Raw genomic sequence first — 27,993 nt, forward strand, 5'->3', positions numbered from 1 at the left:
CAACAAACATTATATACAAATGTAAAACAGATGAAAGTACAAAGTTTTAAAACAATATTTCAAGGTGGTATATTTTAGACATTTTGTAACAGTGCTACCCCTTTTAATGACTCATTTATGTAACATTTAATATTTTTTCATTAACTCAAACGAATTTATGACAGAAACATTCGAAAGAAACATTTCAGTTAAACTTGTCTCTGAGACAGTTACAGGCACAATCTGTTGGTCCACCGTAATGTTCCAGACTGAAATACTGCTGTGAAATTTGGTGCAGATTTCCACTGTGATTGGTGATCCCCTGATTTTTCCTCTAGCACCACCACGAGGTCGGTGGATAGACCAAAGGATTGCCATTAAATTTTCTTGTTCCCCTCAGAATGAACTGCAATAATTTTGGCAATCCCCTAACTTTTCCTCCAGTGTCACCACAAGGCTGATTTCGTGGCTTACTGTGAAATGTCTCAGCAAGCCTTGGTTATACAAACAGTCTAGGAAAAAGGCAATGCCTGCACATCTCACGCCAAGCCACAAGACAAAATTTTAATAAATGACAATGTTTCAATTCCAAAAATGTAAAAATAAATGTAATTAAATTACAGTTACTATTCAGAATCTTGGTGATTACACACTAAAAACTGTTGGGTTAAAAATAACCCAATTTGGGTTGTTTTATAACCCAACCGCTGGGTCAATATAGCACCAGCCCAGCAGTAGTTAATTTGACCCAGCAAGATGGGTTGGTCCATTTTAACCCAACAGATGAGTTAAATATTCTACCCAAATGCTGGGTCAAATTAACTACAAGTCTAGGTTGTTTTAACTACATATATTTGTTCATTAATCAATCCAAATGCTTGGTCAAATTATCCAATATGCCAGATTAATTCTAATACATTACAGTACAATCTATAAGAAAATAAATTGCAATAGACTACCCATATCTATAAAACTGTTCAACTACAAACCTATAACAAAATACATGGTAGATTTGGTCAGGCAAAGCATATATTATGCAATAAACAGTTAAACAATACTGGAATCTTTACAAGGCACCGCCTTGAAATTTATTATTACAAAATATCCACAGGTCGAGAACTGCAACAGTTCAAATCAGTGTCAGTAAAACATTCAGTGCAAAACAACTGACAACAGTTAACAGGCCTATTTTTCAAACGCCTGTTTGCCTGGTAGTAACAAGCTGTCTTTGAGGCCGTTAGCTCTACTTGCAAGCAAGTATTCTCGTTTGAAGAAACTTTACCAGTTTGGACTCCCCTCCTGGCATTTCATAGATTACACTCTGCAGGAATTCCCATACATGTTCACACTGCTTCGGGTATTTAATGTCTAAGATAAAGAATGTCTTGAAGCAAACATCAATGGCTTGAAGCAGTGTGTCGTGTTCCAAAGCCTGTCCAGCAACGATGACAAAGGCCTGAGATGCATGCTGATTGTCATTTCCCAGTGTCAGGATGTAGGGGTATGGTGTGGATGCCTTGGCCTCATGGAGGTACTCCACCATATTTGTTCCAGGCTAAAAAAGAAAGAATGCAAGAGAGCAAGTGAGAGAGTATGGGTGAGTAAGGACCAAATGTCTACCAACTAGTATAGTAGAATTAAAAAATAGACATTGTGAGGACCATTTTCCTGCTCCTCAAGAAAAATTGTTTTAAGATGAAGTCTAGTTAGGTTTACAATTTGGAAAAGATTCGGTGCATCTCTAATTCAAAAAGTTGAACTTTAATAGTCTACCTTTCATTGCACATAACAAAATATTCCAAACCTTTTTTTGTTTTTGTCCTGATGGTTATGGCATATAGCTCACATTACAGAAAACAATTTAAAAAAGGATTCAGACCTGAACTGACCTAAGAAGCCACAAATCGACTGATGATTTATCATTACAATAAACATGCTCTGAAAATGTGTGCGGCCCACCTATCTGACCATCCTATCTGGCCGATAGGCAGCCGGGTTAGGTGGTCAGGCAGGTGGGCCGCAAATGCTTTGTAGATTTAGAAGACTTCTTTAGAGTCAGGTCTGAATGGGTTAAAATACAAAAGTGTCAACCTTCTTATAAATATGTTAATTTCTGCACCCAAAACTTTGCTGGGGCCCGTTTTAGAAAAAAAAATACTGCATCAGTGCAGTGTGGTACGGAGGTGATCAGCCTGTGGCACTGCTGAGATGTTCTAGAACAGTGTTTCCTAATCCTGGTCCTCAGGGCCCACTGTCCTGCATGTTTTAGATGTTTCTCTGCTCAAACACACCTGATTCAAATGATCAGGTTGTTATCAGGCTTCTGCGGAGGCTTGATGACAAGCTGATCATGTGAATCAGGTGTGTTGGAGCAGAGAAACATCTAAAACATGCAGGACAGTGGGCCCTGAGGACCAGGATTGGGAAACACTGTTCTAGAAGTCCATCATGCTTTGATGGTGACGAACACATTGTAAGCTTGTAGATAGGCTATTTTTATTTTCTGACTATTGTCAAGTTATTTTTGATGCCTGTTCCCACAAGTATAGTAAAACAAACCTGGATATGTATGCGTGTGCACACATTCTTGAGCCAAGGAATAATAGGTAGGCGGGGCTCTCAGAGGAAGGGGTGTGCCCACTGGTTTTTTAGGGGGACACTACCTGAGAACAAGAGGAAGAACCCAGAAGCACCTGGGAGTGTGTGGTGCACGTGCCAAAGCCACAAAGACTGTCACCTCGGTGTGGGCTCTTGCCGCGAGTGGGACTGTCAACTGACAGCCTTTGAGAAACAACTATTTTAACCTCAAACCTGAACAGAGTAGGAGAAGAGACAGGGAACGACGTGGAACAAGACCTGGCCAGACCGCAGGATGCTGCTACAAATGATGGAAACCAGGTGAGGTAACCCCATCTGTCCTAAATCAAATCAATCCAAGCCCTTTATATAGCACTTTTCATACATAAAAACATGCAATCCAAAGCGCTTCACAAAAACATAAAAACATACAACAGAAATACAACAAATAATTGAAAACCGGCCCCTCCCACCCCCACATAGACACACGCACCCACAGCACATACTACCTTACCACCTTACCATACCACCTATGGGGAGCTCATCCACACTGAGAGGTGCCACAGTCTACAGCCACAGGGAGTGCTGCCACAAAGACCCTGTCCTAGCCCAGTTGTTTCAGTTGTTGCGCCTGTTAATAGTTAAAGGGCAAAGTAACGTGTTCCCCAGTTAGGCTAGTGGTCCTGTTGCTGGCTTTCTACCCTGGTTGGACAAACGTAGCCTAGTGAGTGAGAGCGGCCTCGCTGGGGAAACCTTACATTGACACAAACCAACATTGACATTTGCAAGGTTTGCAAACAAGAATATATTACCTGGTGTAATCCATCCAGGGGCAATGTCAGCTTCCCCTCCCGTCTTGCCAGGGGCAGGATCTTCTCAGCATAAACAGGTAGCCAAGTTTCAAACAACTTTGATGCAGCGTCCCCATGCAGGACATGAAAGTCCTGTGCAATCTATAAAATGGAAAACACATTTTTAAAACAAATTCAATGTGGCACACTAATAAAACATAAACAATGCATCCTCATCACATGTAAGATCATATTTCCCTAAACTTACCATGCCTTTGGTCATTAGGTAAGGGGACTCTTGGAGGATCTGATCGATGGTCCAATTGTTGTCCCTAATGCACTTGGCCCTGTAGACTGCCATGTCCTGCATGTAGGTCTCTACCTGCCTGAGGGGCTGAGAATTGTTTCTCAACCATTCTTTAAGCGGTGACGCATGTTCGTCTGATGTGTTACATTCTGCAAAAAAGAACACAAGAATGTTGTCAGTCACTAAAATATGGATGTTTTGCTTCATCAAATAATTGTTAAGTTTAATAATTACCTGGTCTGAGAGCCCTTGCAAGAGCGCCATCATCGTGTGTTTGAGGCGGTGTCTGTGCCGTGCTCCGCGACCTGCTGGTTGATCTCAGCCTCTTCCTGATGTTCTGCAGCCTTTCCTCCAGGAATCCAGTGGCTGGCCGGTGGTTCCATCCTGGGGTGTACCATATTTCCTGCCAAGAAATCAAAATAATTGATGAATAAAGATGAGGCACGTTTTGATTTTGACAGCATGGGCTACGGTTAGAACAGGGTTTGTCCGTACGTCTGTCTGTCCTCAGAAGTAGACAAATTATTGTTCCTGCTGCTTAGCGCGTAACACTGGGCATCAAACAGCACGGAAGAGTTTCTGGGAGGAGTGAGCTACATTGTGTCTGTTAACTGGCAGTTTTAGCATTCAAGGTCAATTTATGCTTCTCCACGCTCTGTTGCTTAAAAAAACAGCAGACCTACAGGCTCAGAGCGTCAGTCGTGACTTCCAGCCAAATTTGTCCAAATTTAAGACATTTTAAGGCCTCAAATTCCAGATTTTTTATCTAAGACTTTTTAAGGACCTGTGGGAACCCTGAACAAGGAGAAAACAGAAATTGAGATCAAATGAGCCAAAAAAAAAAATCAAATGGAATGGAAATGGCATGTGAGTTTCAGGATCAAACTTGAATTTTGTAACCTATTTAGACAGTGATTTCCCATGTACGAACCATAGTGTGTCTATTCTTTGGTCTACATTGGAAATCTAGCAAAAACAGAAGGGGGCCTAGTTTAGAGCCCTCAGCTGACTCCAGTTAACTAAGTGAAGTTTAAATTGAAAATCGAATTGGATTGTGACCTTTAAAATCAAATTGAATCAGTTTAAGAATCATGACACCCCAAATAAATATCTCAATGACCTTTGACAAAAAACTGTAGTGGCATAATATTCAAACATGATATCCATCCAATACAAAGTTCACTTTACCTTGTTGCAGAGTGCTAAGATGCTTTCCCAGACTCCATTCTGATATGCAGTACTGTTGGGTGCTTTCCAGGATAACTGCAGTGAGAACAGGGGACTTGTTGGGTGCCTTTGAAAATTTGATACACGGATATGTTTGAACGTAAGCCAAAATGTTAAAAGTGGGAGGAGCCTCCAAAACTGTCTATAACAGGGTGTTTTGCACCTCTTTCTTTAGTCTGACCCCGGGTTTGAGTTGATTTTTCTACCTAGAGAGATCAATAAACTTTGTGTGGCAGAACTTGTTGCTCTTCCAGTGATTTTTCCAGACTTTGCCTGATTCTCCTTTTTGATGGTTTGAACTTTGAAAAAAGTACAAGTGATAACCGTTTTTTTACTAATGTTTTTAGGGTGTTGTGGCTTTAAGCCCAGACCTTACTGGCCTATTTTTCTGAGTCTTTTTGTCACAACAAATACTCACGCTGCCACTGCTTGATGAGTCTTTCAAACTGGGAAATGACTGAACCAGACCCGATGCCAGGGCCTTTTTGGCCTCTGTCGTAGGACTGTAAAACAGAAAAAACACATCACACAGGTAAAAAGTGAAAACTAGATTTAAATGGATAGTTTAGACTGTAGGACATACAGATGTATGAAATACTTACAGTTAATACTGGCAATGCGAAGGGATTAATTTATAACCCAAGTCTCATGTTCAAAGTTTTGATTTGGTTATGATCCATATCAAGCAGTTCCTGTGAGTTGGCTGGAACAAATAAATTAAAAAAACTAAGTACAGTTGTATTGTTGACTTATTTCTTCTATAAAACCGCTGTGTCCATTCAACTAGGCACTATTTTCTGTATTTGCTGTGCAAGCTTTATCATTGTGCATGTACATGCAAAAGCTTGCGTAAGGACAGGTTGTACTGCGGTCACCCGCAGGGAGGGAACAGTGGAGGCGCATTGATAAGTTGCATAACAAATACAGAAAATTGTGCCTAGTGACAGCATTTTTTAGAAGAAATAAGTCAACAATACAAATGCAATGACTTTTGTGGAGTAAACGTAAACCAACCAAATCAAAACTTTGAACACAGGACTTGGGTTATTAATTAATACTTTTGCATCGACTATATTCGCGGTAAGCATTTCATACATCCTTCTTTATGTCCTAAAATTCAAACTACCCCTTTAAAATACTGCTGAAACATGTCATATCCCATGTAAATAGCTGTAGCAGTTGGAAAAGTTGCCAAGGTGAAATGTTGGTTCTTCCTAACAAATCTAGGTCAATGTCAGACCTCACAGTAGTGTCCTGTTTTATCTTAAGTGAAATGAAAATAAAGTAGGTTATAATTTTACTTTTCAAATGAGAATGTTGGCATATTTAACAGGAACCCTATTCAACATAAAAAAAAAAATCTGTTTAAGTACTTCTCTCCAAACTTCTCAATGAGATGCGACACCAGGATACGGACAAGGAGACATCTCTGGCTAGTTGTGAAGACATTATCATCATCAACGCTCTCAATTTGCTTGCCATCAGGTAAGCCTGTAAGAATCTGCCGGACATCCTGAAAAAACTGCAAGAAAAGACAACATTGCAGATTTATTCATTTAGGGAAGGATGATATGAATTCAAATCAATATCACCATTATTTCAAACTTTTGCCTTGATTACGATTAATGAACGATTATAAGCTCATAGCGCATCACATCATGTTGTGAGCTTGTAGAGAGCTATTTTCACTCTTTTCACGCACCACCATTATATAGCAAAATATAACATAGGGCTTAAGTGGTTAAAAAATTAGAAATTAGCTGATCTACAAGCTCAAAGAATTGAAATGTGTTGCATTGTGAGCTTGTAGATCAGCTATTTTTAGTGAAGAATAGAAAGAAGAAAATTTAGTTGATTATAAGAAAATTACTATTTCTTATCCAGGTGGATTTGCTGATTTAAAAAAAGCTTCTTGATCAATCAACATACACAAGATACAGTTTTGTTTCTAAATTTTGGCTTTGATTAATTACCCAGCCTAGTGTTGATTAAAAAAAGTGACACCCAAGTCTTAAAAGTAGAACTTACAAACTGTGGAATGATGTGTATTGTCTGAAATAGCTGATTCACTGGTACCACAGCTGCTGCTTGTTCCTCCATGAGGGGTTGGAGGTGTGGTAGTTGATGTGACATCAGAGCTTGTAGGTGGGATAGCAGGTGCAACAACAGGTTCAAGCTACACAGAAAATCCAGGTTAATATAATAAACAGTTGCAGCCACCTGGAATAGTTGGCTGAGCATCAGTATGTAAACTCCTGGATGGATAGTGAACAAGGTGATAGATGGGGTAAGGGTCAATATATAAATCTGTGCATGTTTTTGCCACACTAGAATAGTGGACTGCATACAGTATGCATGGTGTGACAGATGTGTACTGGCTGGCATTCTCACTGCCTAAGGATTTATACTGTAGCTAACGCAGGGCATTATATGAGGCTAACTAACAGCTCCGCCAAGCTGAGCTGCCCCTATTGATGTTGCGGTTAGGAAGCCCGCTTGGGGACCCGGGTTCAAGACCAGTAGGGTGCACTCTCCACCATTCGTTACAATACATTTGGAAACCTATGTGGACAACGGTGCAGCACACTTTTAGAGGGTGCACATGGTTTCAGAGACAAAACCACTCAGAAATTCTTCACCCAAGTGTCCTGTTTTTAGGTGTAAAAGGTGACAAATTTGCTTTCCTGGACCACGCAGGTGTCTTTAAAAAAAGTGACTTCTAAAACATAACTGTGGCAGTGACGAAGACTGTATAACGAGCATATAGACATTAAGTGATTCAACTAAAAATACTTACCCATAATGTCATCCCATCCCAGAAGTCCAGTAGTTCTTGCCATCCCGGTAGTCAAATACTGATCATCCTCAAGCAATGGACACTTTCTCCAGCATGTATAGCTAATAACTAAACTAATATGGGGGACAATGTCAAGTTAGGCCTTTTCAACATTAAAAAAACCTGTCAAAATACTATTTACAAGTGTCATACACACAAACACACAAACACACAAACACACACACACACACACAAACACACAAACACACACACACACACACACACACACACACACACACACACACACACACACACACACACACACACACACCTGGTGGCAGTCAGCTGATTATCTAAAAAAAGTTGATAGTGCAGGGAAATGTATAAACTGTCATCATCCTCTCTGTATGACTTGGCTGCATGGAAGGGATGGTGATCAAGCAGCTCTCTCACATCTACAGCTGCCAAAACTTGAGTGGGAATCACACTGTATGAAAATAAATGCCTATCAAACCACTGTGTTTCCCACTTCTTTACAAGTTTTATTGTCGGTGTGTATGACGTTTCCTTCAGTAGTAAAACTGATTGTATGAGACCAAACTGAGGCTCACCATATGGATCATAGGACAGGAATACAGTCATGCCTGCTCTATATTCAGTTCCCTTAAATGTAACCCAGACTGGCACATACAATTCATTAAAAAGGGAATACCTTCTAGATCACTTTGGATCTCTTTAAATCCCTCAATGTTGGCCAGAAATGTACTGTGCCCTGGACCAACTTCTGTATTGTGGCACAACACCGTTCCACACAGGAAATTGTAGCACTGCATAATCTGAGGGTGAAATGCCATGGTTTTACAAATGTTTCTGAAGTTGCAAGTTACATGGCTAACCTGTTTGAAAAATGCATGTCGAGCTTCAAATCTCATGGCCCAGAACTGCCTCAATAGTCTGAGTTTTTTAATGACTCCTGGGTAATGGAGCATGAAGTGGTGCTTTGGCCGTAAATGTAGGTGAGGATAGAGCTCCGGGAAGAGGGAGTGATGCTCTTCAATGATTTTGCTTAAGTACAGTGTCGCTGCTACAGTAAGCGAAGGAGAAAAGATGAACTCCATGCACAAGAGTAGGAGGTTCCCAATGCTTGTTATCCATAGGGATAAGGTCACTTATCATTGTTGGTAGTAACCTCAGTAGGCACCACATCTGAGATGCTAACTGCCGCATGGAGCCTTCAGGGTTTCTGAGATCACTCTTGCTTATGACAGAAGGTTTGTTACCCTTATCACAAAAACCATAGTCAAAGCTTGGTATTCTGTAATTGAGCTTTTCTAATGTGAGATGTTTTTGCTCGATTAGCGAATTCAACACAAGTTTGACTTCGTAGCCCCACCCCTTCCAGTACATCACGCATGATGTCAACTGCCATTGTCTGATACATGATAAAAAGTTGTTCAAGACACCATCTATTCTAGGGCTGGGCGGTATGACAAAATTTTCATATCATGGTGTTTTTAAAAATCATATCGTTTCACTGTATTTCACGGTATTTTTTTTCATGCAACAGTGTTCTTACCCACATTTTCGTCTACTGAGAACAGTATTACTGCAGTTGATTGTCTTTAAATAGCCCATTTTACTGTCATAAAGATTGTATCATGTTTTTTTCATGTCCAGACAGGTAAAAGCATGACCCCTTCAAAGTATGGTTACCATCACATGGACGACTATACAATTAAAAGTCCCCATCCACGCTAGTCGGCACCAGAAATACTAGTCGTTTAAAATATTTAAAAATTAAATATTTGTCAGTATTTCATTCATGCATGATGCCAGTTATCTGTTGCCGCACGCCACTAGTCGGGGCTGCGGCGGCAGCCCCTCTCACCCAGCGCGTATGAACCGATCGCCGTGGCAACACCGGATGTTTACATCAGCGAAGTCGGACAGATGAATGTAGACTGTGACAGAATAAGCTGATATATATTCACTCGACTGGAGAAACATGACCACATTAAGCACAGACACAGACATAAACCTGCAGGCGGAGCTGCTGCTGCTGCTGCTGCTACTACTAGCTGCTAACATTAGCCACACTGTGTCAGGCTTGCAGCTAACGTTAGCTCTGGGTCCTTTACCTGCAGACACTGACACTCTTCAGTCTGAAAAAGTGAAGCATAAGCGTGTAAGGTTTGTATTGCACAGCGCTAAGTAGTGTGCATTTCAGCGGCATTTCAAGTACCATTTGGCGATTGTAGACTGATTAACGCCTTCAAATGGCTCTTAATACACAGTATTTTTTTCAGACAGTGTTTAACATTAAATTAATAAATTCTGCCTTGTGTTTTCTTATTGACTATTCTAAATTCAATTTTGCATCTAATCAACAGAGAAATTAGTTGCCATGGAACATCCCTAGTACACACGCTCAAGCCAGCACGCCTGTGGTGTTGGTGTGCAGCAGTGAAATGGGTCCCCGCTGAAACACTTTCCCGCCGCACACGTTCTGGACGTTGTTTAGGCTATTCACCGGTATGGCGGTATATGAAAAATTCATATCATAACGGTACGTACGAACTGGTATACCGCCCAGCCCTACTTTGATCAAGACCAAACTGACAAAATAAAGAGTTTGCTGACAATATCGCTAATTAAACTGGAGGTATGCTGAACCACAAAGTTTAAGTCTGAGTATGTCATAGAAGATTTGGATTTAAGGTGGGCTTAAAAGAGGGCCACCTGATTGGTAATGCCCTCTGGCTCTAGTTCATCCCAATCCTCCTCAACTTCCTCATCTCCCTGTGCTGGCTCCATTTCAGCATTCAACATTTCAAAATTCTGTACATCAACAGGTGGAGCTGGACCTTCAAAGGGGTCATCAAGAGTATGTCCAACTTCATGCTCCTTTTCCAAGTGTCTTTTAAAAGACCACATGTAAGAAAATGTCCTACCACAACCACTTTCACTACACTGGAAATGTGTTGATGCTGAGTTTACATAGTGTACTGTACGTAAATGCATAAAAAGACTCGATACCCCCTGAAATTTGCTTTTTGCACTTAAAGCAAATATGCCATCTTCCCAAAAAAACTATTAAATAGTAAATAGAAATAATAATAGTGTGTGGAAAAGAATTGAGCCTCTCACATCTCCACTGATCTCAACTACATACAAGTCCTCTAAATTTTATGAGGAACTTCAGCCTTGGGCCAGCTCTTGGGATCAACTTGGTTGATGGTAGCCTCATCTAAAAGATGAACTCTCCTCATCAATCCCCTCCTGAAAAACAAAAATAGAAAACACAACGGCATCTTTGTTTTCACAACAGAGGAGCAGAAAACAAACATGTATGGCTAATTACATGGAAGATATAGTAATAAACATGCATACTCCATTTATTATTACAAAATAGAATGAAGCACTGAAAGCCCACAAAGTGTGCCCTATTCATTTATTGGAGTCACTTTGACACATTACATGGAGGATATTGAAAAAAAAAGAAGTTATATTTCATAAGAATTTATACAAAAAAGGAATGCAGTGAACTCCATGACTATCCAAATTTTCACTATGAGCAGCAATGCAGGCTTGACATGCTGTGGATGGGGAAAAAATATATATTTCTCACCTTTAAATCTTTCTACAAGGTCTGTCAGCTGCCACTCTGTCAAAGTGTTGATGACAAAGCTGTCCATTGATCTGAAACAAACAAAAAGAGCTTAAGCAAAAATAAAATAGCTACACAGTAAAATCAGCAGTGTAGATTTAACACTTAAAGAGTCAATTTCAATACTGAGTCAGTGAACATATGGTCCCTATCTACAGAGTGTAAAAGTTACACAATCAGAAATTAGTCTTATTTATTAACTCTTTCCAAGTGTTAAACTTACTTCACTCCAAGTGTTGATTGATTATATAATCTTACTAGTGTTAAATAATTCCTCTCTATATATTTAATCCCTTTAGTGCTTTTCTTACCTAACACCTTAAATATATAAAATTATTTTCAGTAGAATTACAGCAGTTGTGATTTTCTCCTTAACCATCCACATTTAAATACTGTTCAAGGTGGAAAACATAACACCACAACATACATTCCTTATCTCAATTTATTAAACAAAACTTAAACCTCAGGGGTTTTTTTTCCAAGTACATAGGAAATGTGTGCAAACTGCAAATCTTAAAATTTTGTCCCAACTCAACTTTAGATATACATCAGTCTCCATAAAACATTGTTAACATAGCTTTTGATTTAAAAACGCTCATCTAAACCTTCATTAGATGGCAGTACGGAACTATGAAAAGGGAGGATTCTGTTGGTCCATATGCCATGTGAACATCCACTGGTTTGAAGTAGAACAACTCTTTAACATCAGACACCCGAAGTGCCTGGAATGGCTTTAACAAGACTTTAAATGCAAGGTAATGTTCATCAAAACAAACAGTTTCCACACCTGAGCCAGTGAGTACTACTTGTTCATCTTTTACAATATTATGAATCTTACAAAAAACTGGCATCTCATCAGCTACCTCAACACACACCAGTAAGCCAGGTCGGTATTCTGTGCCAAAGTGCTTTACCCAGTTCACCAACAGCACATTTGTAGATTGTGCAGCATTTAGTTTGGCAGCAACTTCAGGACATTGTTCTAATTCTCTAAGTTCTATCATCTTTCCAGGACCAGTTAACCTACACTGGCTGAAAGACTCCCAATGTAGAGCCATAAATCTTTGGTGCTTTCTAGCCAATGTCTTTGGGATGTTTTTGAAACTCTTTAGTTGTGTCTTGAAAAAGTTGTGTTTTGCATATGCAAAATCAGTCCAATGTTTTGTATGCATTGAGGATAATGCATCATGAAATGGTGCTTGGGCAAGAGGTTTTTAGATGGAAACAGATGCTTAAAAAGCTGATGATGCTCAATAATTATGTTTTTCAGAAAGATCGTCATATCGTCTGTTAGAGCTGGCAAAACACCATATTTACTATGTGCAGAAGTAGGGCTGCGCGGTATACACGTTATGACAGTAGAAAACGGTATAAATTTGGCCAAGGTAGAGATTTCTGCTCTAACCGTCATACCATCGATGACGTCATTGCACCTGCCTCCGTGTGAAAATGGCCGCAAGCACAGTAACGGTGGAGAAGGAGGGGGTGGTTTAAAAAAAAAAAAACGGTGCTACATCCGTGATTTGGGCGTGGTTCGGGTTTAAAAAGTCGGATGTTGAGCATAAAAATGTCATCTGCAAGATGTGTGGAGTAACTGTGACTGCTAACAAAGACCCAGACGCCGTCAAACGTACCCGGACCTATAACCAAGAAATTAATAGATTTTATTTTTTTACGGGACGCTTCTATTTTAACTGGCGCAACTATTCTAGTCTTTCCGGCGCTGGTTTATCTGATCAGGAAACACACAGACCAACTGCAGATGTTGTTAATGACGGAGTTTATTACAACAGAAACTAACGTGATGGTTAATGACATCGACATCAACCAGATGCACTTATAAAATGAAACAACCGTATAAGGAGGCCTATACGTAAAACAGGAGAGTCTGTTTCTGTGAGAAACTTTCAGACCTTCTCACAGCAGAGTGAACAGGTGAGGGAGGAGAGGAGGGCAGACTGATCACTAATCAATCACTGATACCGTCGTCCTCTCGATCCGATTAAAAAAATAAAAATGCCAAAGTTGGTGACAAACCAAACCTGGGTGTCCACACAAATAAAGTCTTTATGTAAAACACTGCAGAGCGTAACATCGTGCTGTTTACAGACAGTCTGCTGTCTGTAGTCTGACAGAGACACAGAGAGGGTCGTGTCTAGAAGGGAACCCTAGACCTGCGAAAGATCGCGCGAGTTCGATTATATTAGTAGAGTTGTGCAAATAGTTACCTAAAAGGTAAATAGAAAATAGAGAAATCTATATAATCTATATATAAATAGAAAATCATGTCATGGTGCCGATGTTTTTAATGTGTCATTGAAACACTGATCACTGACCTGCTGTGATGGAAAAAATACTCACATTCTTTACTTAGGTGTTTTTTTTACAGGATTACAGAACCTTTTCACTGTTTTTGCCATTTGACTTACAGAAAACCTCTTACTTGAAGTACTGTTTATAATATCCACTTTATTTTTGTAAGAATTTTTGTACTTCTGAGGCACCATCCTTACTTCTGTTGTTCTTCTGCACAACAAATACTTAAAAAAATACATTATATCTTTGCTTTTTTGTTGTTGTTGTTTAAATCAATTTAGTTTTGCTAAGGGACTACAAAACCCCTTCAGAAACACTTCCATTATAAGTTTTACACCGCAACATTTATACCACGATAAATACCGTTAGCGTGAAGGGATTCAATTTATACCGTGATATGAATTTTGGGTCATACCGCCCAGCCCTATGCAGAAGTAACATTAAAAGATGCCAGTACTCACTGTCTTGCTGCACTAGATCTCCAAATATCAAAGGCATGTTGCGTAATAAACACCAGGTCTGAATTGCATTCAGTCCCAGATCATTACTTCCATCAGATAACTTTACTGCTTGGGGATGGTTTCACCTCTGTGTAGCCATAGTTGAATGACTATTCTAGCAGTCAGTTCCTTAGCAGTCAAGTAGTTGTCCAGTATGTACTCCAAAATAAGTTTTACCTCAAATTGTGCGCCTCTTTCGAAAATGTCATGCATGATATCTACAGCATGATTATCAGACGTGTGAAAATACTGCAGAGTTTAATAAACATGTACGCTTTACACCATATACATGAGGTAGCTGTGGATTTTTTGTATAGTACTGCAATGGTCAGTATGCATGTCCTTTGTTCGCAAAACACTTTCTTCATGTTCACAGAATACAGTCTGAAAATCACTTCTCTCCATGATACAAAACCGACAACAATTTCGAGCACTGAATGATTCCACAAACCCAAACATTCCATGTATACCAAGATTCTCCTGTGACTTGCACAATGCTGCCACGAACAGGATTTTTAAACATTGGAACTTTAATTCCATCTGTTTCAAGTACTCTCAAGTCTTTGATGATTGGCTCAAGTATGGCATCAAACCCATAAGTTTTTATGTCCTGGGCATGAAACAATGCACACAAATGTATGTTGATTAAAGATGAATTTAGGTCTTGGTGGGAAATTTCGCAAAGTAAAATATATTCCCCCTAATTTATACACCCCTTTTTTGGATCCCAACGGATTGGCAGTCTCAAAGTCATCATAAAATAACTGAATTTGCAGTGCATCATGGTCCTTAGAAAAAAGAGGATGTCTCTTCATATAAGCACCATCTTTTATATCTAAATATACACCATCCTTGGCAGTGTGACTAGATGTAAACAAATCAGAGGTTTGGGTTTCTGAGAATAGACTGCAGGGTTTCTAAAATTGGAATGTAGGCAAATTTGTCAGTTACAACTGACTGTAAGTTTCAGTGCTTCTGTTTCTTCTATTTTCAAATCTGACACATAGTACTTTTTCAACAGGTTCAACTGTGTTCCATTTCTGGTCAAAATATGCTTTTCGTTTTGATTCTGTATTTAATGAAGTAAAAGGATTTTCTAGTTTTTTAAAACTTTGTTCAATTTTAGATTTTGTGCTTGTATCCTGAGGAGACAAACATTCCAAAGCAGCATCTTTAGCTTGATTATGCAACTCCAGTGCAACTTCTTCCATGGACAATATAAAATTGTTCAAAGTAGACTGGCCAACACCAGACACCTGGAGCTGTGCAATGGCAGATGCACACATATCACGAGTACTTATACTGGGCACTGGCAGGACTTGAGCTACAGGCTGCCTCTTCAGTATATTGTGACTCACTATTATCAGAAACACTGATTGTCTACATCGTTACTTGCTTCACTCTTAATCTGATCAGCATGTTTTTTGTTTAGGCGTTTCCTGAAGCCTGAAAAAGTGCCAAAAATACAACATCCTGTCAGAACATTTCAGGTGTAGTGATCTACCAGGGCAGAAACCATGAATCAATCGCATGTGCCGTATAAGTATGTTGGTGCTCACAAAATGAGCCTTGCAAGCAAAACAAACCCATAGCTGCAAATAAAACTGAGTGAAAAAAAAACCCACTCACAATATAATAACATTAAGCAGTAATGCATGTTGACCACTTCAAACAAACATATGCATCTTCAGTGTAACATTCTAGCCCTGATCTCATCAACACGCGGACTCTCCTGCACTTTGCCGATATCAATGTTGTACACAGTTGTTTGTATGAAGGTGTACATGTGGTGAAGCATGTGATTGTAACTGATACCAAATACAAAGTGTGTCTTAAAGAGTTCATCAAACGCTCCAAGGGAACTGTCTGACTTGCATGGTAATACCTGCTTGTCCAGAATAATGAAAAACTCATGGATTGTGCTCCTTTTCATCCCAGCAGCAAGTAGGTAGGGCTGAGTGCAGCTCTTGATGGCATCAACATGTTCCTGGAGGCTTGTCCCAGTCTGACAGAAAAAAAAAATAATCGTAAAATGCTGGACATCACAGATTAACTGCTTTAAAGCTCTTTTGTTAGGTCTTAAATTTCTTAAGGTATGTTATTTTTTCTCCAAAGATCTAAGATTAGATAATTTATACTGTTTGATAAAATACTTTTACACAAGAACCAACTTGATACATTGTACATATACAGACAGTTCAAAGGACAAAAACACAAAACAAAATACAAACCTTAAACAAAACGAGATGTTTCTCGGCTTTAGATGCTGACACTTTGCCTGGTCTTTTACGGCCTTGGGCAGCAGGAGGAATCAAGTGGAGGAGGAGAAGGATGGAGGAAAGATCACTGTCACATCCTGTCAACACAAACAAACAATAACATTAGTTTTGTTTGTTAATAGCAAAACAAAAACTAATTAATACAATGGCACTATGAACTCACAACTTAAAATATTACGCATGAGCCACAACTGAAACAATAAAAAGTTAAGAAACTGTAATAGGAGAAAAACAAGAGTACAAAAGTAAAAACACCAGATTCAAAGGTGTCATTCATTTCCTCTTCACCTGACGTAGCTTCAGCACAGTAGATTAGTTCTTCAAGCTCACTTGAGGTGGGAAGAGCCTTTCTCTGCTGGATGACTTTTTGCTTGAATGTAGTGGGCCCCCTGGACAGAGATACTCCCACATGAGAAATTCTGACAACACTTGATATTATAAAAATTTGTTGACACAATAACTGCATCGGTGAGATCAGTTTTTCTAATGCCTAAGTAACACAATATTGCCATGTTCTCTTAGTATAGCATGAACTAGGTCAAGATATAGAGACTTACTTTTCCAAAAACTTTGCCGCTACATCTTCACCAAACTGTAGGATGAAGTCTTGCTCTATCTGCAACAGAAAAAAGGATACCAGATTTCCATTATTGCCAAAAATTATCTGTAGCTGCAGTTTACTTCTCATTTAAATCAGAAATATTAAACTCAAGGAATTCTAAAGTTCCTATATGCTTAGTTGAGTGTTACAATTTTTAAGGGTTTGCTCTTCCCTTCACAGAGAAGTGCCTTTGACTTCCTGAGAGAACCAAATATTTTTAAGTGGTTCAACATAAAACATGTGAAAATCATAGAAAGAATAGATTTTATGTTTGGTTGTATTACTAACAACATTTAGTTCCAGACTGCAGATATAATTAGGCACAGCATAACAAGGTAAAGACGAGGAGAGGACACTTAATTTGTAGTTTTAGTTGAGGCAGTTATTGATTTTACATTGCCTCTTGATATGAGGCAAAAGGGTTGCAATATTAATTTACTTCTGAATGACCTAATGCTCATATTTCTGTTGAATATTGAATTACCAGTCCTTTGACGTCTTTGAAAAGTGGAAATTCAGTCAGAACCTCTGAGGATCTGTCTTCATCAAGGACCATATTGCGACGATATTCAAACGTCATCTTCTGCATGACGGCAGCCTCATCAGACGAATACTTCATGAAGGATATGGCCTCCCTGCATTGCTCCTCACTCAGGGTGTTCTGAGGACTGATGGAAGTATCTCTTCTAGCTGTCGGCCCTCCACCCCTCAGCTGACGTGATGACCCTCTGCTTTCCAGTGAAGCACTCTTCCTCTGAATGGTTTTGAGCCTCCATGCTAAGTAACCACTGCCACTTTCTCCATCATAGAAATGTTCCTTTAAAATATGATAATTAGAAATCAAAACAGCAGCAGTTAATTAAATTATGAAAGTACATTTAAGTATGAGTAATGACAAAGTAACTCATGAGGCTAAAAATAAGCACAGGATTACTTGAAAATAGCTATGTGATATTTGCATGGCATGATATTTCAAAAGTAAGGTTCAAAAAGGCTTACATTGCCATTCTTGGAATATGGATCCATCAAGTAGGGGAACATGGGGACAATGCCTCGAGCATAAGTCTCTCTCACATGCCTTGGCGGTGATGTCCTGTCAAGCACAGAATAAACTGGTATACCAATTTAACCCTCCTATTATCCTTGGGGTTAATTTGACCCCATTCAATGTTTATCATTCAAAAAATAATAGTTGACTTTTTTGCTTCATATTTCATGACTTTTCCTAATTTGATGGGTATAATTGATTAAGCATAAAATTATGATGATATTTTTTCAATGTGCTGAACACACTGCACGCATCAGTGTTCCTCTGGGGTCAATTTGACCTCAAGCTGTTTTAGCTGTGTAAAACTTGTCTGTCTGTGACCCATGTGTGACCTAACATCCCCACACCTGCAGGTGCAGTGTTGATACTTTTGAGTTGATGCATGACATGGGGGAGTGGGAACAATATTGGCAGGTGTCAGGTTTGTCCCACCCGAAATGATTCCAAGACCAGCATGACATGTTCGCTATGCAAGAAATATGTCTGCAAGGAGCATGCACACCCTCTCTGCACATCCTGTGTAAAGTAGTGTAGGCTAGCTTGACTAGAAGCTAGGCTAGAAGCTTGACTGTGGGCATAAAGAACTGCTCCATGTTCTGACTGACTGATGTTCTCATTATGATTTTCTGTTTCATAAATGGGTGAATTTTCAAACATGTAAACCCCCTCACACACAACAACAAAAAAAACAACCAAAAGACAAAAAAAAAAAATCAGACAAAATCATATCATAGACAAAAGAGGGGTGAGTGAGACTTTAGTGACTAACCACAAATATGTTACGAAAAAAGGAGATAAAAATAAGTAAATAAGTATGTTTATGAGAGGATGGGGGGGGTCACCAACATCAATAAATATGGTTCATTCTGTGAGAGTCATGAATGTGCACCCCAAATTAGAAAAGATTTGGATGAAAGATTTTCAAGATACACCAAGTCTAAAACTGAAAATTTGACCTGATGGTGGCGCTGCAGGAAAGGTCACATCATCACCAAAACCAATAGGGTTCATACTCTTGTGGTCATTAATGTTGTCAGTAAATTTAAGAATATTTGGATGAAAACTTTTCAAGATAAATTAATTCTAATTAATTTCCTCTAATCCTCTAGTGCCTGATGGTGGCGCTAGAGGACAGGTCAAGGTTTCATTATCAAGGGGTTATTTATGTATTCAACAAATAAAAAAAGTGCCTGACACAAAAAACTTGGTCAACAATTTTCTGTAAATCATTTTCTGGAGGCAAATATCCCTGGGGTCAGATTGACCCCCAAGGGTAAAATGTGTTAGTGATATTTGAGGATAATAGGAGGGTTAAATGTTCACAAAGAGCAAAGAGAGTAAAAGAATGGCACTCAAAACAATGTTTTCCCCACTTGCATGGAAAACAATGGTTTGACAGGTCAAATGGCATAATCATACAGGAAATATTTAACTTTAAAAAAAAAGGCTATCTTACCCATAGGTTTCAGTCATGTCTGCAGTGAGTATGTTAACCATTTGTCGCCGGGAAGAGTGTGTCGGACTTTTGGTACGATTGTATTCTTTGACATTGCGGTCTCCACCAGGTTTCTTGGTGAGTGCAACTTCAACTACCTGTGAAGGGACAGGAAAAGACAAGCCGATACTCATTTATCATTACATTATTTTTCACAATAGACCATAAACACACCTAAACATACCGCAAGTAACAATCCTAAAAGAAGATAGCACAACAAAAGAAGGGGTGTAAGAAAAATCATCTACTATTTGTCATCTTTTAAAACACATAAAAGTGTGATTTAGTCTTAGTTAACATTCCATAATTTAAGCCAAAAGAAATTGCAATGCACACAAAGTTACCATTGTCAAATCTGATAGTAAATATGCCAGCATTGGGTTGTTGTGCCACTTCTTCAAAGTGGTCTTCATCAACCTCAGTTCCCGTCTCAAACACTCTGACACCTTCGGTGACAGGTGGGATGGAGAACTTCGTGAAAGCTTAGGGAAAAAGACAATGATTTAATATGAAATGCTTTATATTAACAAAGGGTATGCCCCTAAAATGACTTAAGACAAAATAATACAAAAAACTGTTGAGGTGGAAAACCAAAATTAAAATATCTGACCATAAAAAAAACACTTGCTTAAAAACGTATTTGCTTAAAATACTGTGCCAGAAATTGAGACACAGATAATTTTCAATTTCATAAATAATTTGCATTTCTAATCATCATCAACATGTACATCCACTTTTCTTTGTTTTTACGAGGGTGTGTCACTAATGGCTTACCAGAATTTAGGAACTCATCCAGGCTGGGCTCACTGATCTTAACATGCTTCTGTTCACTATTGATTTTTGTTTTAATCAACATGGTACCTGTAAAAACAGCAAAACTGAATTCTTATAACAATCTACAAAAGATACTCAAGCAGTAGGCCTGGGCAATAAATCAATTAACAAAAAATCTTACTTTCAGAAAACTTTTTAAAAGTGAAAAATTTAATTAAATGTTCGTCATTTCATTGAAGTTATATCAAATGTTTAAGTTACTGTCTGATTAAACTTTCTGTGAGTTTTAGGGGCACCTGTTATCAGAATAATGTATCTTGTTTATGCACCGTTTGTGTAAAAAACAGTTCTAAAATTGATATAAATGTATTTTTTGTAAAAGAAAATCAAAAAAGGTGGCCTGATGTGAAAAAAATCTTAAATTTTTTTTGGCGTGTTTAGAAAAATAAATCATCAGATTTCAAATTTAAAGCTCTAAGGCCATGCTGTATCTCTGAGGTGAGAAAGCACACAACATTTTAACATGAGACTAAACACTAACACAAGTATTAATGCCAAAAATAATTGAAATGTTACTTACCATCACCAGATCACATTCCAGACAAATCTAAAATAAAAAACAGAAGAAAAATAAATTAATTACATTACATAATTTAAGTAATTGTGTCCCTGTTTATTTCCAGAAGACACTGCTGTACTAGACATATAGGCAGGGTTTGATATAACAGCTGTTTGTAACGACGCAGGCAGAAGAGACCAGACGTGTGAAAGTGGCACAAGCAGAGGTAGGAGAAAACTAATGGTCGAGTCGTGAAGGGGAAGCCCAGAACCGCGGAAGATCTCAATTTAAACGTCGCAATAAAGGAACAACATTCAAGACATTGCGAGAATTTCGCAAATCAAGGGTTCCCTCCCAGACAAGACTGAAGAAACGTGTTTCAGGGTTCCCCAAATGTTATAATACAGCATTAAAAATACACTTCAATCTCGCCAGTAAACGTAATGCATGGCGAAATGTAAACAGTCAGGGTGGATTTTAAGATTTGTGAATCATAGTTTATGAATTTAGCAACTTACTTTCTTTCTGTTTTGCTTCTCTGCGCTCTGCCTCGGTGAATCCAGAACAAATTTCTTCCGTGAAAGCATTTTGAGAGACTGGGCTAACATGCAACGGATCTGTTGTGACACAGAGCAGAGGAACAATGACAGTTAATAAACTCACTGTTAGCTAACATTATGTTACACCCGCTCAAGTACTAGTTTTTTATTTAAAAAAGGACAGTCACAAAGGTAAGTGATAGCGAATATTTATTACAAAAGTTCAGCTTCAAAAATCAGTTTCTCACCATACCCGAATCCCAGCCTAACTCCCAATTATGTTAACAGAACAGGGGGTGGATAAGTTCCAACACCACCACTACACTGCAATCCATAGGTCTGTGCTCAAAAAAAGTTAACAGTTAACACACGTGAATATTTCACTGCACACTTGCACACCTTCGGCCCTCTCTAACAGCCTAACTGGGAGTAAACTGAGTTGTGGTGATGAGGGGGAAGCAGCTGACGAAGTAATAAAACAAACAAACATGAATAAAGAAAAGAAAAGAAACTAGTCCGTCCCACGGGCAAGACCCATCTCTTTTTGCCCAATACCGGCTCACTTGCCAGGACGGACTAGAAAAAGGAAAAAAAAAACCCTAAAGAAACAAACAAACCAAACAACTGAGTCCCGGTGTTCTGGATTAACTGGTGGTTGAATTAACTGGTGATAGTCCCACGCATTAGACAGATGTGCCGCTAGCTTGGCTTCTAAATTCTCATAGAATATAAGCTTCAAATGCTCTCTGGCGCCATTCTGTATCCAGTATCGTTTGGATCCACCCAAATTAAATCATTAACACTGGCAACAGATCAGCTCTGGTACAAAAACATTAGCGGATCAACTGGAGTCCGAATTAACTTGTGATACTCCTCTCGTTAGGCTGTGGCTGCAATGGCGATCTCAGGACTCGACTGTCTTGATTCGGAAGTTAGAAAAATGCATCACAAAAACGTTTCTGTAGGTTACTGTGATATATATTACTTATTTTTAAATAGCGTTTCCACATTGTTGTTTTCCTACATTCACAGTGGCGACTGTGTAGGTGACTGTGTCGATGCCTGTTCAAAACACTACAAACATTAAGGAGTTTACAACTTCTCCTGTTAGTCTAATATGTGTATAAAATATCTTTATCTGATCCATTGGAGAACTGGATAGAGTTCCATACAATCTATGAGAGGAACATGCAGTCTGAGGTAAGCTGTTTTACACCAAGCGCACGCATAGTGTGCACATACCTGTTAGCGTTAGCTGTGTTAAAGTGTGACAGTGTGCCATCCAGGTTAACTTGTGATATAACATCGATCATGTTTTATATTAAAGGTCACAGATACTGGTGTCTGTCATCACTACAGTATACTAGTCAGTATACTAGTACACTAGTTAACTCAATTTGTCATCCAGATTGTAGAGGTGCACTCATGTTAATTTATGAGAGGCTGAGAGTTTGCATCTTTCTCTGAGATTCAGATGTTTGTTGTGTCAGCTTGTCTCTGGCAGTGTGTTTTACACATTGGTTCCAAAGGAGAACAGCTAAAATTTAAACCCACATACTGCCATACATATTAACGAAGTGGAGTTGTTGCTATATCATACATCCTACGCTGAGTGAGTGACGTTAACATGTGAAAGTGTTTGACATTATTAAAGGCCCATTTTTTCTTCTTCCTTTTCAGATTGACGTCAACATCTGCACTCTGATACCATACTGTGTTGGGTGTGTTGTTTAGAGAGTTCCTGCAGCGCATGTTTTAAATAAAATGTCGTTTTCGCCATCATGATTGTTGTCTTTCCTTTCCATCGAGCACCAATTAACATTGATTTCTGGTTTAAGACTGATATTTGGTGTGAGACCTCAAAGGCCTCTTTTCAATCAGCCGAACTGTGGTTACAATATCAGTGTGTCACAAAACATAAATGTATTCAACAATTTTGATAATTTCTTAAGTTGGAGGTTATGCACATAGGCATAGTGAGTTCAGTGCTAACTACTCTAACAACAAACATCTAGATGTGACATGAAGACGAACAAACATCGCATCAATGATAACAGAACAATGGGTGAGTGGTGAAAAGTCTGCACTCCCGTCTAATCAATCAGAGTTTGATTCCTGCGTCTAACAATTATTATTTTTTTTTCTGGCTTTCAACTGAGACGTTTGGATATAGTCGGTGGATCCAAATCATGCGCATCGTAAACACATTTATTATTGCGAATAGAATAATTTATATTCGTACTGTACAGTGCCATTCAAAATAATAAGCTGTAGCTTTATAATATTACCAGAAATCAATGTTAATTGGTGCTCGATGGAAAGGAAAGACAACAATCATGATGGCGAAAACGACATTTTATTTAAAACATGCGCTGCAGGAACTCTCTAAACAACACACCCAACACAGTATGGTATCAGAGTGCAGATGTTGACGTCAATCTGAAAAGGAAGAAGAAAAAATGGGCCTTTAATAATGTCAAACACTTTCACATGTTAACGTCACTCACTCAGCGTAGGATGTATGATATAGCAACAACTCCACTTCGTTAATATGTATGGCAGTATGTGGGTTTAAATTTTAGCTGTTCTCCTTTGGAACCAATGTGTAAAACACACTGCCAGAGACAAGCTGACACAACAAACATCTGAATCTCACAGAGAAAGATGCAAACTCTCAGCCTCTCATAAATTAACATGAGTGCACCTCTACAATCTGGATGACAAATTGAGTTAACTAGTGTACTAGTATACTGACTAGTATACTGTAGTGATGACAGACACCAGTATCTGTGACCTTTAATATAAAACATGATCGATGTTATATCACAAGTTAACCTGGATGGCACACTGTCACACTTTAACACGCTTGGTGTAAAACAGCTTACCTCAGACTGCATGTTCCTCTCATAGATTGTATGGAACTCTATCCAGTTCTCCAATGGATCAGATAAAGATATTTTATACACATATTAGACTAACAGGAGAAGTTGTAAACTCCTTAATGTTTGTAGTGTTTTGAACAGGCATCGACACAGTCACCTACACAGTCGCCACTGTGAATGTAGGAAAACAACAATGTGGAAACACTATTTAAAAATAAGTAATATATATCACAGTAACCTACAGAAACGTTTTTGTGATGCATTTTTCTAACTTCCGAATCAAGACAGTCGAGTCCTGAGATCGCCATCGCAGCCACAGCCTAAGAGAGGAGTATCACAAGTTAATTCGGACTCCAGTTGATCCGCTAATGTTTTTGTACCAGAGCTGATCTGTTGCCAGTGTTAATGATTTAATTTGGGTGGATCCAAACGATACTGGATACAGAATGGCGCCAGTGTTTCCAGAGAGCATTTGAAGCTTATATTCTATGAGAATTTAGAAGCCAAGCTAGCGGCACATCTGTCTAATGCATGGGACTATCACCAGTTAATTCAACCACCAGTTAATCCAGAACACCGGCAAGAGCAGCGTATAGGCCACTGATGCTCTGCAAGGAAGCACACATCAACAATTATAAAAACACTATTACAAAAAAGTATTAAAATACACGCCAATTAAAACATGAAAACTACGACCAAACTTTAAAATACCTGGCGCGTCGGAGATCAATTTCCCTACGAACTACCAGCCGCCTTCAACCCAGCCGGGAAGCAGGTCTGAAATTAATAAAAACATTAAATGTATTGCGCGCTAAACACGACATCAAACAACACTCACCCTCAAACAAAATTCGCCTACCCGTGCCTTCTGCACGCCTGTGTGGAATGAGGTGTGCACCTGCCTCATCCCACCGGCACAAACCAACAGCGGAACCTCTGTTCCTCCTACAGGTACATGTATTTGTAAGGTCCCTGACTGGTGCACCTACCACCTGCCACAATTATAACGTTAGGAGCACAGATGAACCAGTAATGCCTGGACATCAATCATATTTTTTTTAGTAAAACCACTGGCTTAAAAGCGCCATTTTCCGTGCAAAATTTACACAAAAGCGACAAACACTACATTTTAAAATCAAATACAACATGAGCTTACCGGACCATTACAGTTACGGATACCACACGGAAAGGGTTGCAAAATCCATACATTGTTGGGGATAAACTACTGCTGCCACTCTGACGACTTGTTATCCGATAAAGCAGGCAAAAACCAATGCTGGGGTAACTGCTCAAGCTTGCCCAGGACAAGTCAAGTCAAGTCCCAAACATGCAGCTTTGAGTGACTAACTGTACTTTGGCTAACACACAAAGAACCCCCACCTTAAAAATGTTTTACAGGAGTTGGTACATATTCGCCAAATATTACATGCGCATTTAAGCTAGCCGTCCACCTGGTCAACCTAGGCTAATCTTTTAAAATTCGGCACGCCATGACAAACAACTCGTTTGAAATGTACGGTTAACAAACGTAATCGGGATATACTAAATGCTGCTTGTATATAAATCAAAAATTTTAAGTTTACTAAGTGATTAGGGGAGATTTACCACAGTCAGTCGACAACAAGAAAATGGCGGATGCGAGACTCCTGGTCAATTTGCAGCATGAGGCAAGGTTGGCGGGACTTCCAGAGTACGTCACCGCTGACTGGTGTAACTTTTATTTTACACCTTAGCCCCCCTACAGTAGTTTTTTTACACTGTATATATAACACTGAATTTCACCAACACTGGACTGCGCAGGGGCGCATTTTACTCCAAATATTGTTGATATAACTCTGTCAGAGTATCTAAACTTTATCACCGCATAATTTATTTGCTGAATTTACTGTGTAGAGCCGAATGGAGCCAATTGGAGCCGAACACAGCCGAAACAGAACCGAACAGAGAACCAAATAGAGGCTAGCCAAACTGAGGAGAGCCGAAACGGTGTAGTAGAATCCGAGACAGCAGTTCATCCGAGGGGAGCGGTGGCTTATGACTGCAGCCTATAAAAGGCAGACAACCAATAATAATCTTTTCCGTTGTTATTATTAAATGTCATAATTACTCTTAATATGCTGAACTATACATACCGTTTAGGTGAGGCGCAGTGTGGTAACATGCAGGTGGAGGAGAGCCACCAAAAGCCGCGGCACAATACACTGCAGCAAACATACAAAACAATCAACCAGGGCCCAAATGACAAGCAAGGTAATAAGGCGGACAACATCTGCTTACCATGCAGGCACCAGACACAACCCACAGCACGCCGAGCGGACCGACCCGTCTCTCGCGTCTCAGCGGTCAGCTGCGCAACAGAATGGAAACAGCTGTCACCAAATGCGCACAAACGAGGGATACTGGCAAAGCGCATTACCTGTTCAAGTGGTTTAGGCAGTGCAGACAAATATTGCCAGGCCACAGACCTGCTCCACCAGGTTGCAGCCACCTCCACGAGGAGATCTCTGAGCGGAAGGAAAGAGGAAGAGGTGAGGCTGCCCACCTGTATATATAGATGCACCAGCACCTGGTGCCGCCCCGCGGCCACTGCGCTGGTAAGCTTGGCACAGTGCCATGCAGTGGCCAGGAGGGAGAAGCCAGCTAGCTAGCTGGCAAACTCAAAATAAACATGACCATACGCCCATGGGCATTATGAACTCACGCCAAGCCAAAATTTTAATAATGACAATGTTTCAATTCCAAAAATGTAAAAATAAATATGTAATTAAATTACAGTGACTGTTCAGAATCTTGCTGATTAAAGAGGTTATATCCAAACATTCTTTATATGTTTTTTTTCTTTTACTGAGAAACCTCTTCTCATTTGTTTCATTTGATTTGATTTTCACTGACCTTCTTCTGCAAGTTTTATTTATTTCCAGGTTTTTTTTTGTTCACAGGTCAGAATGACCAGTCCAACATGGCAGCAACTTTGATGTACTATTTAAAGACCAATGCAGCGTCTACGAGTATATCTATGATGTGCAGCCTCACAGAGCTGCTGGGATGGCTGTGGACTTTCAGTGTAGTTCAGATATATAAGCACTAATGCGGTGCTGTAACGTTTTCCTTTTCTTTCCCACAGACCCTAGTTTATCTAGACCAGTGGTGCCCAACCCTGGTCCTCAGGGACCCCTGTCCTGCATGTTTTAGATGTTTCCCTGCTCCAACACACCTGATTCAAATGATCAGCTCGTCATCAAGCCTCTGCAGAAGCCTGACAACAGCCTGATCATTTGAATCAGGTGTGTTGGAGCAGGGAAACATCTAAAACATGCAGGACAGGGGTCCCTGAGGACCAGGGCTGGGCACCACTGATCTAAACAGTCTAAAAAGTGAGAAATAACAAAATCTTCTCGTATTTATATGAGTTTTAAATCAATTGAACTTCTCATATGAATATTATTTTTGGTTCTTAATCTCCAGATGATTCAAATGCTTTCATTTTCCAGAGAATAATGTCAAAGCGAAACTATTCTTTAGCAATTGTTTAATTTCCCAAAACACCTGAATTCACCCCAGCCTCAAGGATGTAGAAAATGTTCTCTCACTCTTAAACAAAACAACGAGCAGTGTCTCTAAACAGAAGCATTTTTTCACAATCTTCTATTTTTGTTGCATCCTGCACAAATTAATC

At 39.3% G+C, this 27,993-nt stretch overlaps 2 protein-coding genes and 1 long non-coding RNA gene across 3 annotated transcripts; all 3 read right to left on the reverse strand.

Annotated features, from left to right (window-relative positions):
* Positions 1-1,037: 1,037 nt before the first annotated feature.
* LOC146326632 (uncharacterized) lies at positions 1,038-26,821 on the reverse strand. The gene is made up of 4 exons (XR_014770575.1): positions 26,783-26,821; positions 26,595-26,664; positions 26,450-26,518; positions 1,038-1,534 (listed from the first exon to the last, which is right to left on the reverse strand). It is a non-coding gene; the product is annotated as an uncharacterized LOC146326632 (long non-coding RNA).
* LOC146326633 (uncharacterized) lies at positions 2,785-7,721 on the reverse strand. Its single transcript, XM_084718453.1, has 8 exons — positions 7,679-7,721; positions 6,255-6,372; positions 5,300-5,384; positions 3,925-4,057; positions 3,616-3,815; positions 3,369-3,509; positions 3,079-3,123; positions 2,785-2,790 (listed from the first exon to the last, which is right to left on the reverse strand). The coding sequence occupies exons 1-8, from the start codon at positions 7,719-7,721 to the stop codon at positions 2,785-2,787; spliced, it is 771 nt and encodes a 256-aa protein (XP_084574579.1).
* On the reverse strand, positions 15,828-20,424 carry LOC146326634 (uncharacterized). Its single transcript, XM_084719570.1, has 9 exons — positions 20,338-20,424; positions 19,908-20,045; positions 19,525-19,661; positions 18,020-18,113; positions 17,505-17,837; positions 16,977-17,035; positions 16,675-16,808; positions 16,372-16,496; positions 15,828-16,145 (listed from the first exon to the last, which is right to left on the reverse strand). Exons 2-9 carry the CDS (start codon positions 19,974-19,976, stop codon positions 15,828-15,830), a joined length of 1,269 nt encoding a protein of 422 aa, XP_084575696.1. The 5' UTR covers positions 19,977-20,045; positions 20,338-20,424.
* Positions 26,822-27,993: the final 1,172 nt, after the last annotated feature.

The sequence above is a fragment of the Lutjanus erythropterus genome, chromosome 5, assembly GCF_056507025.1.
Source record: "Lutjanus erythropterus isolate fLutEry1 chromosome 5, fLutEry1.hap2, whole genome shotgun sequence".
Classification (NCBI taxonomy): Eukaryota; Metazoa; Chordata; class Actinopteri; order Lutjaniformes; family Lutjanidae; genus Lutjanus; species Lutjanus erythropterus.